Here is a 17,299-nt window from a genome sequence, read left to right as displayed (position 1 = left end):
ATTCTATTTTGAATATGTATATTGTATCAGAATATCAATAGTATTAAAATATGACCAAAATGTTGCGTGTCCTAATTTACGGGAAGCTATATATTAGATGGTATTACTTTTATAAATATGTGTCTCAATGTTAAATAGCCAGTCTACTTTAATAATTATACAATATACATTTAAAGCTGAATATCAAATTATGATTTTGCTTTCCTTTTGAAAATAAATAAATAAAGCTTTAAAATAAATAACAAATAATAATAATTTAAAGCTTGAAAACAAATAAGAAATAAATGATAAAGCAATAAAGCTTTACTCCTAACGTTCGAAATATATTTTTAGCTTGGTCCTCAAAGTAAAGGAAATATTCTAAGACATATAATATGAGTATGAGACAATTTATGAAAACGTGCGAAAGCAAAGTCCCATTTATTGAGAATCTGCCATGTTTCGGTCACTATTCCTCTCCCGTGCACATTTCCCCTCTGGTCATAATAAATTCACTGTCCAACTCGCCCCTAGCCTAGCATGCTCTTTGTCTGGCACACACTAATTCTTCGTGGTTCGACTCAGTTGTCACTTCCTCTGAAAAGCCTTCCCTAACTCTTGTCCCCCACTCTACATGAGCTGCATCTTCATTGAGCTGTCAGAGCACTTTCTGCTGACTTTTGTTATAAAGATAGTCCTAAGACTAGTTATATTTTCTTTCCTGCTAGACGTTGGGCTTGTTGTAATAAGCAAGAATGTGTTTAATCTCTGTATTAATAGAGTCTAATACAGTATCTGGTGAAAACATGTAGAATTTTAAATTAATTGAATGAATTATGCAGCGTGATATCTCAGTACCTTCTCCAGGAATAAAGATTCTTACAGTTGTTTCAGTGTATGCATTAATATACAAAGCATACAGAATGTTCTTGTTTATTTACATCTTAAGCAATTTTTCTATTTTAAAAACTGAGAAAGAAGGAGGAAAGGAAAAAGTATTGAGCCGCATTCTACAGTAACTAGTGCACATAAAGTCTAATTATTTAATACTCTATAGGGAAAAAAAATGATACCCGCAAATAAATTGCTACTTCAAAATCTAATGTTGTTCAAAATAATATTCTAACGTGGAACTTGAATTTAATTCTAGGGTTTCTTTTCATTTATGTTTTTAAATGCTTATACTCCTCACATAAAGATGAAGCAATATGTTATACATCATAACTCATTTTTTTCAGGTATAAGTACATATTTAATCATAGGTAAAACAATGTTTATCATCACTTATGCAAGCCACTTAAAACAATTATTGCAAAGATGAGAGGAACAAAGCAAACAATTAAGAAGGAAATATGTAAATAGAGTACTTGGTTCAATTGTGAAAAGAGACTTGTCTGCCAACCTTTTTGAGACATATTATTTAAGCTTAGTGCAATATTTGGCAGTTGCCTATCACTTCCTTGAAATTCTCATCTTTCTCCATTTGAGTTTACTAAATCTCCTAGTTTGTCTCCCACTTCCTTGAATGATCCTTTTTAGTATGCTTTGCTGGTTTCTCTTCTTGTCTAAATGGAGCTATTCTCCAAGAATCTGCCCTCTATTCTCTTCTTTTGCACATCATCTTTGGGAAATCCCACTTCTAACTCTGACTTAAGTATCTTTTATATTCTTTAGGGTCTAAATATACAGCTATGGCCTCGTCTCTGAGATCTGCCACTTACTAGCTTTAGATATTGAGCAGGATATTACTTTTTGATTCTATGCTTCAGTTTCTTCATCTGTTTAACGAACATAGAGAAATTTTCTTTTAGGATTGAGCATTAAATGAGAGAAGCACATTCACAGGCTCCCAGAATCTGTTCTTCCTCCATTTTATCATTAGGTTCCTTGTAAATTAGGACAGTTTTCCTTGACAATGTCAATTTCCTCATTCAGTTTCTTCTGTTGCCACTCTAGTCACCTATGCAAGCTTATAACCTCGGCAATGTGGTCATTCCTTCAGGGTAAACTTGTCCTCTTCAAATGCAAGTAGCTTATGGAGTAAGTGACATGCTAAATGGAAATCAGCTATCTGTTAAAAATGGGAATTCTGTTTTATAGTTCTATTTTTCAGCCAAGCGCACTGTGCACACTTAAAGACTTGGAAAGCAGGGTTGATTTTTTTTTTTTAGGGTACATTTCTTGATCAGATTACTTCCAAGATGACAGATTCAATCTTGCCACTTTCTGACTCAAAAATATTCCTTTGACTCAGCTGAGCATTTCAGACAGTGAGGCTCCAGCTGACTTTCTCACGTAGCAATTCTGCCTCTTATATCTTCAAAGGGCTTCAGAACTCCACATGTTCCTGGCTATATCAACTCCTATATTGATCCTGACAGCAATATGTGCAGGTGTGAAAACTAAGCATTCCATATGTTTCTGGCAAGACCCTTCTCTTTTTCTCTCTCCGCTCCTCCCCTTCACCCCTGACTCATCCCAGGTCTCACATTCTCACTGTCTAAGAAACACTGAGCAGATTGGAGGAGATGGAGAGAGTGAGAGTCCAGACGACAAGGGTTGACTGGGATGTCTTCGGCTCCTTGAGGTGACTAAGGTATACAGACGAGTAAGTTCTGGGATTAGTTCTAGTGACCTTTCTAGTCGATGGTAGTTCTCAGGCTGTGAGGCCTGGGATCTGGTTGTTAGGATCCATCAGTAAATATCTCTTGTTCTTTAGCAGTGAAAAAAATCAAGTGAACTTACTCCCTTTGTTCAAAATCTAGTATATGTGGGCTGGTATTCACTTTCTGTTGTTATGTATCCATTAAACTGTAGTGTAGTTCTAAAATTACTTATTTGTTCATTACATGAATAGACAGGATATGATAATGTTTTTGCTGCGTAACATCTTTGCCAGTTTGACTTTCTGTATTATCTAGTTTCCCAATCTCAATCCCTCATCACCACATCCCATCCTTACTGGCTCTAGAACCAGAGACAAAGAACACATGTGAAAGTTAAACCTACTTGAAATATCTATTCTTGCTTAGATTCTATGAGTAACTAATGTGTCTTCAGGCTTACACAGACTACATCTACCTGTTTTCAGGCAGCAATATGATGCTGAGCAAAAAATTGAACTCTGAATGCCTTGAATGTATAATACACATTATTGGCATACTGTTGAGTACCAGATAGGGAGGCAAATGAATAATGTTTTATTTATGGAATTAAACAAAATGCTTTAAACCACTCCCTGCTCCCTTGCATTGACATTCTGACTTCTGTTTGCATTGCTGTATTTAGAATATTCCTCTAATAGAGGGACCAATAAATAAATTAAAATACATTCACAGAGTTGGTTATTGCATCATTAAAAATTACGTTCTCAAAAAATATTTAATGGCATCAGAATATTCAATTAATGTTCACTGATATTTCGAATTGTTCAAAAATTTTCCATGAACAAGTAGTCCCATAAAAAGGAAATATATATGTGTGTATATATGTATGTCTATTTATATATTTTTTTAAAAAATACAAATGGAGTTCAGGTTCAATATGAGATTTTAATCCTCTAAAGTCTATAAATTGCTATAGGAAAAAGAACAACTTGAAGAAATGACTAACTTTAAAACAGATGCCTCAAGTCATGTCATAACTGAGGCACTAAGTCCTTCTTAAATATTTACTGGAATTTGAATTTTTTCTCTATTCCTACCAATTTCAGCATGGACTCTATAACAGATCATTGTCTTCTATGTATGAATTATATATTGTTTTCATTATCCATATAACTTCCTACTTTTTTCTAATATCCCAGCCTAAGAAATATGCTCATTTTCGGGGGTGGGGGAGATGTATGTATACATGTTTGTCCTGCTTTTGGAGTTTTGGTCCATTTTTCTTCTTTCCAAATATAGCTGGTCTGTCACAGCCCATAATAAATTCAACTCCATTTAGATTTCCCTGACTATGGCCAATTTAGTTGCTCTCTTCCTAATCCTGATTTTATCATTCTTACCTTAATTACATTATTTGACTGAATGAGGAGATATATAGGAATTTATATTATATTATAATAAAATATAGTCCTGGTGGTCTAGTGGTGTCATACTGTGGTAGCTGTGTGTCACTGTGATGCTGAAAGCTCTGCCACCAGTGTTTCAAATACTAGCAGGGTCACCCATGGTGGACAGGCCTCATTGAAGCTTCCAGACTAAGACAGACTAGGAAGAAGGGCCTGGCTACCCATTTCGGAAAAAATTGGCCATGAAAACCTTATGAACAGCAGCAGAGCATTGTCTGATATAGTGTCAGAAGATGAGAGGATGACCAGGCAGGGTTCTGCTCTTCTGTACACAGGGTCACTAGGAGTTGGAACTGACTCCACAGCACTGATAACAAAAATGTTATAATATACTATATGATATATTACTTACATGTAATATATATTTATCATATTTTTGTTGGTTCCTATATAGTTACTTTGGTTCTTCTAAAAGCAAAGGTAGTATATTTAGCATTTAGAATAACATGATATCATAGGAAATAAGTGATAAATACCCTAGGAATGAATTGAATAACACTCAAAGTCTCACTGAGATTTTTCAATATTGATTAGTTATTGAATGTGAAGTAAAGCAAAAAACCATTTAAAATATCCAAATTTTTATAAATTCTATTTTCATTTTTAAATATTTGAATAATCATATCCTATCTTTTAAATATTAGCCTCATAGTAACTGAGTAATCTGTGATAACTTAGATTATAGGGTCTTCACTAAGCTTTTAATTAAAAACTAGTCGGGTGAAGGGAGTGTAGACTGGTTGTTCATAACGTGAGTTTGGCACAGATATGTTTTATCAAGTCTCTAATATTTTTAAAAATGGAGTTAAATGAGTTCAGGTGAGTCATGCACTCTCTAGTTTCTCACAGTGCTGCCATCTAGCTATGGTCTTACACATGATATTTATCTATCCTTATTGTCAATACTTGCAAATGGCACCATAGCTTGGATTTGAGAAAGTGCTTTAATTTTGAAAGATACAGATACAGATATAGATATCTATATCTATTTATCTATCTATCTATAATGACACTCTATAATTATGACACTAAAATCATAGAGAATCAATCAAAGGCAATTTAGAGACCATCTTTCAAAATATTCAGTAGGAAAGAATATATTGTTTAGGGATCCAAAAGCATAAGGTGAAAATATGTCATAATTATAGACACAAAAATTAGGATAGTAATTAACTCAAAGGAGGATATAAAGGAGTGAGTTTGAAAGAAGCTTCAAATATAATAATAATATTCCATTTCTTTAATTGGATTAATGGTTCACAAGTGTTCACTGTAAAGTTATTCTTTATGCCACACACGTTTTATAAATGATTTTGTACCTAGGCAATGTTTAATGAAAAGAATAAAAAGGAAAAAAAGATAGCACAAAACTATTCATATATATTTCAAAAATATACAAAAGTAAACATAGCAGTACACATCTAATATTAAAACCATAACTAAAAACAAAGGTCTAACAACACAAAAATTAAAATAGTGGTTGTTCTTAGAGAGTAAAGAATAGGGTATTATTGCAAAGAGCACCTAGTTATCTCTGATGATATTGGCAATGGTCTACTTCTTAACTGGATAGTGGGTACATGGATGGTTAACCCCTTTTAAAATTTCTCATTGTATATGTATGTCACAAATGATTTTTGACGATTTTTTAATATTTCACTATAATTTTTAAAAACCCTTAACCTTTCAAATGACCCATTTATGCATATCACACTGACAGAACCAAAGACAGTCCTTAGTTCTCTTGAATTCCAGTAAAGTATACTTTCTTTGCCATACAACTTAAGATCTGAAATAGTCTATGAGAATTACTTTGCACACAAATGTTAATGGATAAAATTATAAAAATTGTCAGGCCAGAATGCCTGTCTGTTCTCACTGCCTCCAGCCTAAAAGCTGGTGAAGAAGCTAAAGGAGAATCCAGAGGAAAATAAAGCCGCTGCATGCCTGCCTGCTGTCCCAAACCAAGCAATAAGTGACAAGATGTGCGAGCTACAACAGCACCTGGTAACCCTGCCCCGACTTTCTGAGCACACAAAAAGCAATGTGGCTGCTGCTTCGCTTCTGCCCTCCAAATCTCACACAAAATGTCTCTAATGCCACATTACCATGGGAAACATTTAGAGAAGGGAATTCTGGGAAACATAGTTCAGCCTAGGCGAGTTTACACTTGCAAAATCACTGTATTGACTCTTCCCTGCAAAAAGGGCTTCCAGTACTGCACTGTGTTCTGCTACATTGTAGGAGAGCTTAACACCTAACCAATCTCTGTAACCATCTTGCATCCATTACTCATCATCCAGTCAGTCTGGTTGATGGAGACCTCAACCTCCCTTCCTATCCATTTTAGGCTCTCTAGTTTGTGTGATTATTCTGTCTTTGAATATTGTATATACAATGATGCTAAATTTAAAAGTTGGAATTGGTTTTTATTTGTTCTGTAAAATGTTCTACTAATTTTAATCAGCTATGGTGTGCTTTAAATAATCTATTTTCCAAATGTATATAGCCTTATAATCTTAACAAACATAAAATTCCTCTGTGATGAAGAATGTTAGAATCTTCAAAATAAATCTTGGTTTAAAATTCAATCACTCATTGCCTGTAGTGCTAACTAGTGACCAAGTTAGACAAAGTATTTTTTTTTTCATGTAATTATTCACACATGTAAAATAAATACACACTTCTTACAATAGGGATATAGTAAAATACAACTCTATAATAGCAGAGGGTTGAGAACTGATTATATAAAAAAAATTGAACTTGATATCCATATAACATAAATGATATGTTTTTTAAACTGTTGGTTATTTGTTATGCTAGACTTATAGCGTATAAACAATTGTCAGCCTAAAATGTAGTACACTAGAACAGTTAATCACAAATAGAATTGCCACGAAACCACAAATAAGCCTTTCCTTTGACCTTTCCGTTTTTGCTGTAGCCAAGCTTTTGTTAGCTCAAGTCAACACAGTAGGTATACATGATTACCCATAAGTTTAATGCATCGTTGGTTAAGTGAGAAATCAGCTGTGTTCTTGGAGTTGTCCTTTGTGCACACTGGTGGGTGATCAGTTATCCTAATGCCTCTGATTGAACCCAAATCAGGTAGCTTACTTAGTCGAAGAATGGTTTTAGTAAGCTCTCTCTCTCTTCCTGCTGCCCTCTGTCCAGATAGAAAGAGAGAGACAGAAAAAGAAAGGAAGGAAAGAAGGTAGGAGGAAAGAAAAACATAGAAAAATGAACCCTATTTCATTCTAATTCATGCAAATAAATATACATATTTGCATAAATAGATATTTATTTGCATATATGTTTCTAAAAGGAAACTAAGCCTCTGATTTTTTTCAATAAGTTCTGTCAGAATTGTGTTAATGTAATAATTCAGAGATATTTTAATTAATGCATGTGTGTATTTATTATTTTTGTAATGGTATTTAAAACATTAAACACTCAGATTACTTTCTTAGTTTAGGAGAATACGTATAAATTGTGATGAGAAAGTGACTAAAAAAATGATTCTGGTTTAGTCAAAGAAAAATGGACACAAAAAGAATGTCAACCAAGAGTATGCAATTATAATCTAAATATAGTTTTAATCCCTGTTATAATATACATGAGTTTAGTTGGCACATTGCTATTTATGGAAATGTCTGTTAATGTAGTTTACATTATATAGAAACTTACATTAAGAGCTCCAAATGAGTGAAACAGAGACTTCATGTGGGTATTTAGGGGCACTGGGGGTCTTACAGAAATAAGCATACACATAAAAGAAGGGATGAGTAGAGTTATGACCACAAATTAATTTAGACCTAGGAATGATAACCCCAGTACAAGTTCCTAACAGTATCCAATTTTCTATTAGGATTCATTATTGATTCCTACCCTTCATATTCAGTAACTCCATTGGAAATTAATATTTAAATTGCCTGCTTGTTTTTTCTTATTTGTCGTGTTGTAATACATTCTGATATAATTGTTGTATCTACATAGGAAGTAAATGAGAAAGAACCCCAATCATTCAATTATGTTTTTCAGATATGAGTTATTCTTGTTTCACTGATTGTAAAAGGAACAAAAATACTAAGGAAGTGATACATTCTAGTCAAAAGATTGTAGTAAGAAAAGGACCTGACACATATCTCATTCATTTTTAGGAGGGACAGAGTAAGAATAGAAGTACCACAGATGCATCATTGCGTACACTTGTAAAGTGCAATCTCATGCCTGATCACAGATTTCTAATATCCTGATTGTGGAGTCTGAACAACTGATTGTGTAATCTGAAAAAAGAGTGCATCAGCTGTGAATTCAATCCTTTTCCCTTTTGCAGAAGACAAAAGGAAATAAATTTAAAATTTAATAAGCAAAAAATCTGATTTTCAGGATGTCAGATTGACTTGTGAGAGTGTCTGGGCCTTAGATAAAATAGAACACCCTAATGCTGAGACTGTGAGTGACATTTATAAAAGTGACAAGTTGCAGGTACTGTTGCGCTCCAATTTTTGGATCTGTTGATGAGTAACAGTGATTGCTAAGCAGATTATTAGTGTAGTTATTTCTCAGCTTAAAAAAATAACATTCTGAATGATAAGCAAATAAGCAGGAAAGCAAAAGCTGTGTAAAATTTTTATTACTGACTCAAAAGCTTCCTAGTAGGCAGGAAACTTGATGGTATTATGGTACCTAGCCTCTGGATTGCTTGGTTTTCATTTACAGAATTTTGAATAGGGGCCATCCAGTCTCTGCTTAAATACTACTACTGATGGAAACCATATGAGCTTCCAAATCAGTCCAGTTGGTCTTTTAATGAAAATTCATGTTAAAATGCTATTAAAGTTTCTCAGATACAAATATGAATGCTTGTGTAGGTTTTGCAACCATCACTTCTCTACCATTTTAAGTCTAACGGCAGACTTTCAACCTGCTGCAGGTCTTATTGTCATGCATCAGAAAAGATACTTAGAAAAATAAATAGACAGGCCTGAAGTTCTGAGATTTTTCTTAATGGTATTGTTGCTATAGTTACAGGTGAAAAGTTATATAAAGCAAATTGCTTATTGATGGAAAAATGCTGAGTAGCACAGCAGCATCCTTTTTCTGGGTTTTTATTGCCTTCATTTCCTACTTTCCTCTTAAGATTAATGGATTTTTGGAACATTGTTTAGTTTTGAACAAGCCCTGATGATTTGATGTTAAAGTAAATACATCTTATTAACATATAGTAGCTGACAATTGGATATGTTCTAGTATGTTGTGATCAACAGGGAGTTATTTATTTATTTTTTACCTAAGACCATTCCCATTTTATTTTTATTTTATTTTCTTTATTGATGTCATAATAGTTTATAACATTTTGAAATTTCAGTTGTACATTATTGTTTGTCACTCACCATATAAATGTGCCCCTTCACCCCTTGTGCCCTCCCTCCGACCCCCTTCCCCCTGGTAACCACCAAACTTTTCTCTGTGTTAATCTTCCACATATGAGTTAAATCATACAGTGTTTTTCTTTCTCTGTCTGGCTTATTTCACTTAGCATTATACCCTCCAGGTCCATCCATATTGTTGCAAATGGGACGATTTTGTCTTTTTTTATGGCTGAGTAGTATTCCATTGTATACATATACCACATCTTCCTTATCCAATCGTGAGGCGTTAGGCACTTGGGTTGCTTCCACTTCTTGGCTATAATGAATAATGCTGCAATGAACACAGGGGTGCATAAGCCTCTTTGGATTGCTGATTTCAAGTTCTTTGGATAAATACTCAGTAGTGGGATAGCTGGATCATAAGGTATTTCTATTTTTAATTTTTTGAGGAATCTAACATGGAGTTATTTTTGATACACTATTTTTGTTCACCAGGATTTTCCCTACTAGGAGATGAATTTTGATATCCTGGTTTTTAATGTGAAGCACCTAATATAAATGTGATTGGTCTCATAGTATAGAGTCTTCTGAATTTATTTAATGCATTTAATAATAATATGGATGAAATATAAACTTTTATTATGTTTTATACCATTAGGAGATATTTATACTGGAAATAAAATATATTTTAAAAGCACAGAAAAACAAATGGAAATAGTCTGAGAGCATTCATGACGATGACTAGTATGTTTAAAAAAAGCCTCCATAAGTATCTATATTTTATATTTTTCTATGTAGTAAACTCAGTAATATAATAGAAATGCCTTCAGTTTATATATATATAAATTACATATAATACCTCATATTATATAATATATACTCATTTTCTGATTGTCATGCTTACTGTCTTTATATGGAAATATTTGAAAGATAAAACCATAACTCATTTGATATTTCACCTAAGGCAAAATATGAATAGTCACGTGTTTCACAATTGTAACAGTTACAGGAAAGGTTAATGGTATGTCTGGTAAAATCTTTTCAGCTAGTAAAAGTCATATACCACAGTGATATATTATGCATTGAATTTTTATATAATTAAGGAATCTTAATTTATCTCCAGATTGCTACTGGACTAGAAATATTATGAGTATTTAATGGTGTGGCTATTGAGGAACTAAATGTGCAGATAACATTTTTTGGACCTAGAAATATAATAATTAAACTCCTGAATGCAGTGATACGAAAATCTTTGGGATTACTTTTAATAAAGAGTACAAAAAATTTGTGAACCACAGATTTGTACATCTTCTTATGTGTTATAGAGTATTTCTTAAATTGTTTTTTGTGAAGCAAATTTTTCTAGTAATTGTGTTTGTATTTAATAAAGATTGATAATGACGATGACCCGTTTTGTCCAAAATGAAGTTTCTTGAAAATTCATCTTTACTCTTTTTACTCATTGTCAAAATTTGATCAATTTTGCTTTTCTCATTTCTCCTTTTGATTTTACCCTAGCCTCTGTGTTTTCCTATCCTCTCTCTTAATGAACAAAACTTAAATTTACGTGTTTAAAGAAATATAACATTTTTGATGTTACTATTTTTTCCCTCTTTCAATTCCATATTGATATTATAATTTCCTCTGCTTGCTGAATTTGTTGGCATTATAATTTTGGTTCTAAGGCTGCATAAAGAAGAGACACACGTATGAGACCACCAATTTATCATTTCTCATTGTCTGGTGAAAAAATACTGTTGTGTGACTCATAATTTATCAAATTCCTTATGTTCTAAAATGGATTTATCAGAAGATCCTGTTAAATCCATCACATCCTCTCAATTTCTCTTATTTTTTTTTTTTTTACTGCATATTATACTTATTTTGACCTACGTCTTATACCCTCTACTTGAATGTGAGTTCCCTGATGAAATAGGCCTTTCACATACACTTTCCAAATGGTATAGATATAACTAGAATAGATATACACAGAATGAATACGTAAGTGAATTATGTTGTCATAATTATTCGACATAATAGTGACGTCAGCAAATTAATTTTGGTGACAATTAGTCAAAGTGTAAAGTCAAAAGAATTAGGCTTGACCTTATAATCTTATTCAGGATGCAAATAATCATGCAACCAAGAAACAAAGTATAGCAACATCATGTTCAAAAATTACAAAATAGCAGTGATTAGAAATATTGGGTTTAAATGAATATGGATGGGAATTTAAGCAAAACATGGATTTGAACTAGCCAATGAGGCTCTCAGGGTAAGACCCTTTTTCTCTTACATTGACACTATTGCCTTCTCTTTGCCTTACAGACCTTAGTAGTGTGTGGGTTATCACTGCTTGTAGGTTTATCAAGCATTATTTTAAATCAGGAAGATGAAGTGTTTTATGTGACATAATAGATTATTCCTTTTATCCTCTTACCTAAATTTCAAAAATATGAAAGTAATGAGTATACTACTCATATAAATAGTCACTATGTTTATTTTCTCAACATATTTTACTTTTTACAATAGCTGTGTACCATTGTGGTATATGCTATAAGTAGCAAGAGATGACAACTTTGTAAGAATCATTTGTCCTAAAAACTCAGATAGAATAATCACACTTTTATAATTGACAAGAATTTCCAATTGGATGAAACCTGTATTCCTGGTATATTAAATATTTCCTAACTTATTTACATTAGGACATGCCCTGATAGGAATGCTTAACACATATCTGCATTTGATTTTTAGAATCCACATGACAAAATGGCAGAATGATGCCACTATTTGTGTCTGTTCTTGCTTTTAAAAATGTCAAGCTCTGAATGAAAATATCCTAAGATGTGGCTCAACCAAGTAATGGTTTTTAAAATCACAGCACAGATTAAGATTGATTTTCTGTAGGTATCACGGAAGTGCCTCCTCCAGAGACTATTCAACACAAGGGCTGGAGCTTTTAGTATTTGACATAAGGGATTCAATCAGTTTCTTTCCTAAGACTTTTATGTAAAGTTACTACATAAAGAAGCCACAATTCACCGTAGAGCTACTTGGACATGAAATTAAGAAGGGAATGGGTATTTGATGATCATACACACACAAAACAAACAAACCCATATACGTACTAGTATTTTATAGACAGCATTTTACTGAAGTTAAATAATTGACTTTTGTCTTTACTGTTTTAGATCAGCAAACAAGGATTATAATGGCTTACAGATTGCAAAACAGTCATTATTATTAAGCAACACTTTCTATGTCTAAAGACATTGGAAGCTAAAGTAAGAAATGAAACTTAGATCTCTAATAATATTCTAAAACAATAAGTCATTTTTGTCTCTAAATAATTTAAACTATGCAACTGGAAAGAGTGATCCAATATGAAAAGCAATTTGAAATTGAACTTCTCAGAAGACAATGCAACATATGAAAGCAATACTGTTTGTATGACCCTCCAACCATACGCCTTACAGAATAGGTACTCATTAAATGATAGCAATTAGAAGCCTCATGGATAGCCTCTATTTCTTACATTATAATAGGTATAATGTAAGAAAAAATACAACATACATCAATAAGGGAGGAATTCTGCAATATTATTAGTCTAACATATCTGTCTCCCGTGTGATCATTTGTATGTGTTATGAGGGAGTAGTTTTCAGTCTTTAGTCTGCAAAAGAATTAACCAACAGTTTATTAAAAAGGCAAATCCTCCTTCTCCTACCCCAGGATCCTGCTAAAATAGTTTTGTTGTAGTTCCTAGGAATTTGCATGTCTAAAGACCACCTCAGTTGATTTCCTGCAGGTGCCCATGGATTATACTGAGCAGCAGAGATATGAGGAACTGTTTTAGTCAGCCATTCAGAAAACTCTGGGGAAAAAGATACGAAACAGTTGGAGCCTGTGAATGCTTCTTGCTCATTTGTGTGAGAAATGTGAATATTATTAAGAATGAAATTATTTTTTAATCCTAAAGCAGATAATTATGCACAAGTGATTCTTGAAAACTCTACATGTGCCTTGTGATGTTCTACTCTGGCAGATAAAGCTACACTTGACCCAAGTCAAGAGATAGGAGATTATAGACTAAATCCTAAAAGAACTTTTGATTAATTGGTTGTTGAAAGAAAATTACTATGAAATTTAATAGTTTTTGAATAAATGTATGATGGCAATACTAATTTGGAAGGCACCAGGCTTAAAAATAGTTCTATTTGGAACATATGCAGATTTTTCACCCAAAAAAATGGATATTCCCCAGCGTCCATCTTTAATGCAAACTCTTTTTCTTTTTCTTTTTTCTGGTGAGAAGAGTGAATTGCTAATCTCTAGGAATTCCTCATATTTTTAGGTTTCAAATAGTCTTTTTGCAGTCTTCTGTAAAAGTCACTATTTGATTGATTTAGAAAACAATGACCGACCTTCTCCATATACAGAAAATCAACTAGGCATTGCCAAATGCTAATCTTGGTAAATGTACCAAAACATACATTATAATGTAGTTAATCTGTTCATTGCTATTTTATTGCAGATTCAAGAATGGCTTTGTTTAAACTGCCAAACGCAGAGAGCAATATCAGGACAGCTTGGAGACGTAGGCAAAATGCCACCTACACAGTCAGGACCAAAAGCCTCTCCTGTGCCTGTCCCAACAGAGCAGCCTTCTCAGAAAACAGCCCTGCCTGCCCAAGTAAAAGTGAAAAAGAAGGAACAAGAAGTAAAAACAGAAGCTGAAAAAATCACTCCAGAAAAAGTACAAGAAACACCTTCAATTGAAAAAATTCCCCTTAAGGTAACCACAGATCAAAAACAAGAAGAGAGTAAACTAGAGAAAGACAAAACTTCAGCCCCTCAAGAAAAAAAGCCATCCCCTGAAGACAAAAAGCCACTCCCAGAAGAAGAAAAGCCAACCACTGAAGAAAAAAAGCCACGTCCTGAAGGAAAAAAGCCAACTCCTAAAGACAGAAAGCCAATCCCTGAAGACAAAAAGTTACCCCCAGGAGCAAAAACATCAGCCCTAGAAGAGAAACAGAAACCTGACTTACTTAAAACTCAAGTACAAATTGCTGAAGAAAAACCTGAAGGCAGAGTGGCTCCACAGGCAGTGCAAGAAAAGAAACCACCACAGACCAAGATGGAGGATTTACCATCTGGCACACCTCCGAGTCGGCCAAAGGAGGATGATGAGATGACTCACAAAGTAAAAGAACGGCCACAGGCAGCATGCACAGCAAAGCCTGATCCGGTGGAACCTGGGAAAGAAAAAACAGTAAGTTATGTTTTCCTAACTTTGCACAGTTTTACGTGTGTAATTTACTAATAACTGTTACCTAAGTACACAGAGTTCTTGATGGTAATTATGTAAGTGAAAGCCTTTAATTAATGGCATTTTCAGAAAAGTGTAACAATTGTTTGCTGAAATGAAGAACTTAGGCTTTTTGACAGCTTAATCGAATTTAAATAAAGCATAGATATGAAATTAATTTTTCTAGCTCTTATGCCTAGAATATATCAAAATCCTATAGAGTGATAAAGAAGAGTTTCTTACAATTTTAAGTTATTTCTTTTTCTCTCCACTATGAACATAAAATCAATATCCCCCTTTAACATAAAATAATGTGTTGTTGTAAGTTTCTATTCACTTAGCCACTTGGTTAAGCAAGAGTCAACAAGTTTCTTCTCACTTAAAGTCTTTTAAGATGTGGTCAGCCATAAAATGATTAAATAATTGTGACTGCAAAAAAAAAAAAAGCGTGGCTAAAATTCAGGACAAAAATCATTTTTAAAAAAGCTTATTTTAGTATTTAGCGTGATTTTAATATACATACCTAATGTGTTCTGTTCAGAGTTTTTTTCAATGTGTTTAATATGTAAAGGTTACTTACAATCCAAGCATAATCTGGAGTTACATATTCTTTTCTTTTTTTCTTTAGTGGAAACTTTTAAGAGTACCCCATCTTATATTTGCTCAAGCAATAATACATTTTTAGGGGAACTCTGATTTTTTGTAGAGCTCCAAGAGATCTTATATCATATCTGACTGAATACTTTTAATTCACAGATGACAGTGATGACTTGCAAGAAAATGAAATGATTTATTAGTATTAAAACTTAATATTAAAACTCTAATTAGAACCTATAGTCCATCCCGACTCTGGTTCAGTTGTTTTTTTGTTTACAGTTTTAACACATGGTTACTAACCTATCTCTGGTATATGATGCGTCACTCATTAAATAAATCCTGGTCTTCCTTTGTTGTATAAAAGAGTTTAGTAGCGTCAGAGAAAGCAGATGCCCGTTTTCTCTCCATCCTAATGGCTGGATCTAGCCATCACCATCACCACCATCACCTGTTGCTTCTCCTAGCTAACCAGTTTGCATAACTTGCTGCTTTTTACCGTTTCTCCCTTCGTGAATCTGTCCTTGACTATCATCACCCTTCCCTTTTTGTTCTCTTTTTGCCGTTATGATCACCCCTTATGAGTTCTACTTTGATTATCTCTATTGCTCTCTCTTCCCAATCTCCATATGGTGCGATTTTCCTGTTTTTCTTTGAGTTCTGTCTTCTTTCCTCTTAGGGGAGCCACATGAACAATTCTTAAATCTACTTATGCACCTTCTGCCCCTTTTGAGTGTCAGATCTGCATTTTCAAATACTCAGTAGGTCATTCTACTTCCAAGCCTCACTGTAAACTGGAACTCAGCATTGTTTGAATCTTATCCACAATAAGATATAATAATCTATAGAAGCAGTTTCTGCTTCTTTCTATTTCTGATAATAGCACCATCATTCGCCCTGTCTCTAGTCTCCCAGTCACTAATCTGAGTAATCTGAGGTTTCTTCTTACCTGCCCTTTGCTCTCCACATCCAGTTTATCACACTTCTGACCATTGTCTCCTATTCCTAAGGACACTATTGAACTTATGGCCTTCAAGACCTTTCACCAATGATTTGAGTAATCTAATTACTGGCCACTATGCCTTCTCTTTCTCCCCTCTCCAGTATATAGTTGTCGGATAATTATTTTTCAGGGTTCAGATAATTTAACTCTATCACTCAGATATTTCTAATGATTCTCTATTGCTTATTAAATATAATCTAAACAAGAAGTATCCAAATATTTTGTGAATGCACTACTATTTCTTTTATTTTACAGCTTTATCACTTTCTTTTTATCATTTCCTTTTATCACTACTTTTTCTTTTATTGTACATCCTCATTATGTGTATATTTATTTGTTTCTAAATTAAATGTATGCACTAAGTTACTAATATGCTACTTACAGTATAAAACATTCACAATAAATATGTCAGTAAAATAAACTCAAATTACCATTTTTATTATATTTATTTAAATGTAGATACGTTTCATCATATTAAAATATAATTAATAATAGTATTTTAGAGAGAGCATTGATTGTGCTTTAATATTTTTGAAAATCTTAGTCTGAAATTTTATGATAGAGTTATTTGAAATTTAGCTAAGTTAAGCTTATTTTGATATTTTGATATTAATGACTATCCATAACAAAAAAAGATAACCCCCAAAGATATGCCAGAAAAGGAAGAAGTGGATCAAAGATTGTGCTTGCCAAGTTTTCCTACCTGTTTTCTAAGTTTGGAATGGAAAACAATTTTTTTTTTTTAAATTGTGGAAATTCCACAAATAAATGTTAATCTTCCCTGATACCAATCAATCATTTGTTCTTGCTAACAATCAGAAAATGTGGTGTTTTAAAATATTTTTTTTGAACAAATGGCTTTAAAACCCACTGGAGTTCTTCATCTGGGAGGTTTATAAGCAAATTAAAATATTCTGTTTAAAGTTTGTTAAATAAGGAGATATGGCAGCTTTAAAAAATGACATATG

General features: G+C 33.2%; 1 protein-coding gene across 1 annotated transcript in view; it reads left to right on the top strand.

Moving 5' to 3' along the window:
- Positions 1-17,299, top strand: part of PCLO (piccolo presynaptic cytomatrix protein) — a 397,054-nt gene that overhangs the window by 171,435 nt on the left and 208,320 nt on the right. Inside the window, exon 4 of the mRNA XM_058524613.1 lies at positions 13,961-14,698. Within this exon, the coding sequence (XP_058380596.1) occupies positions 13,961-14,698 (738 nt within the window). The remainder of the gene's footprint in view (positions 1-13,960; positions 14,699-17,299) is intronic.

The sequence above is a fragment of the Diceros bicornis genome, chromosome 3 (genome assembly GCF_020826845.1).
Source record: "Diceros bicornis minor isolate mBicDic1 chromosome 3, mDicBic1.mat.cur, whole genome shotgun sequence".
NCBI classification, from domain to species: domain Eukaryota; kingdom Metazoa; phylum Chordata; class Mammalia; order Perissodactyla; family Rhinocerotidae; genus Diceros; species Diceros bicornis.
Note: the sequence above shows the minus strand (reverse complement) of the source record. Positions and strands in the feature narration are given on the sequence as shown.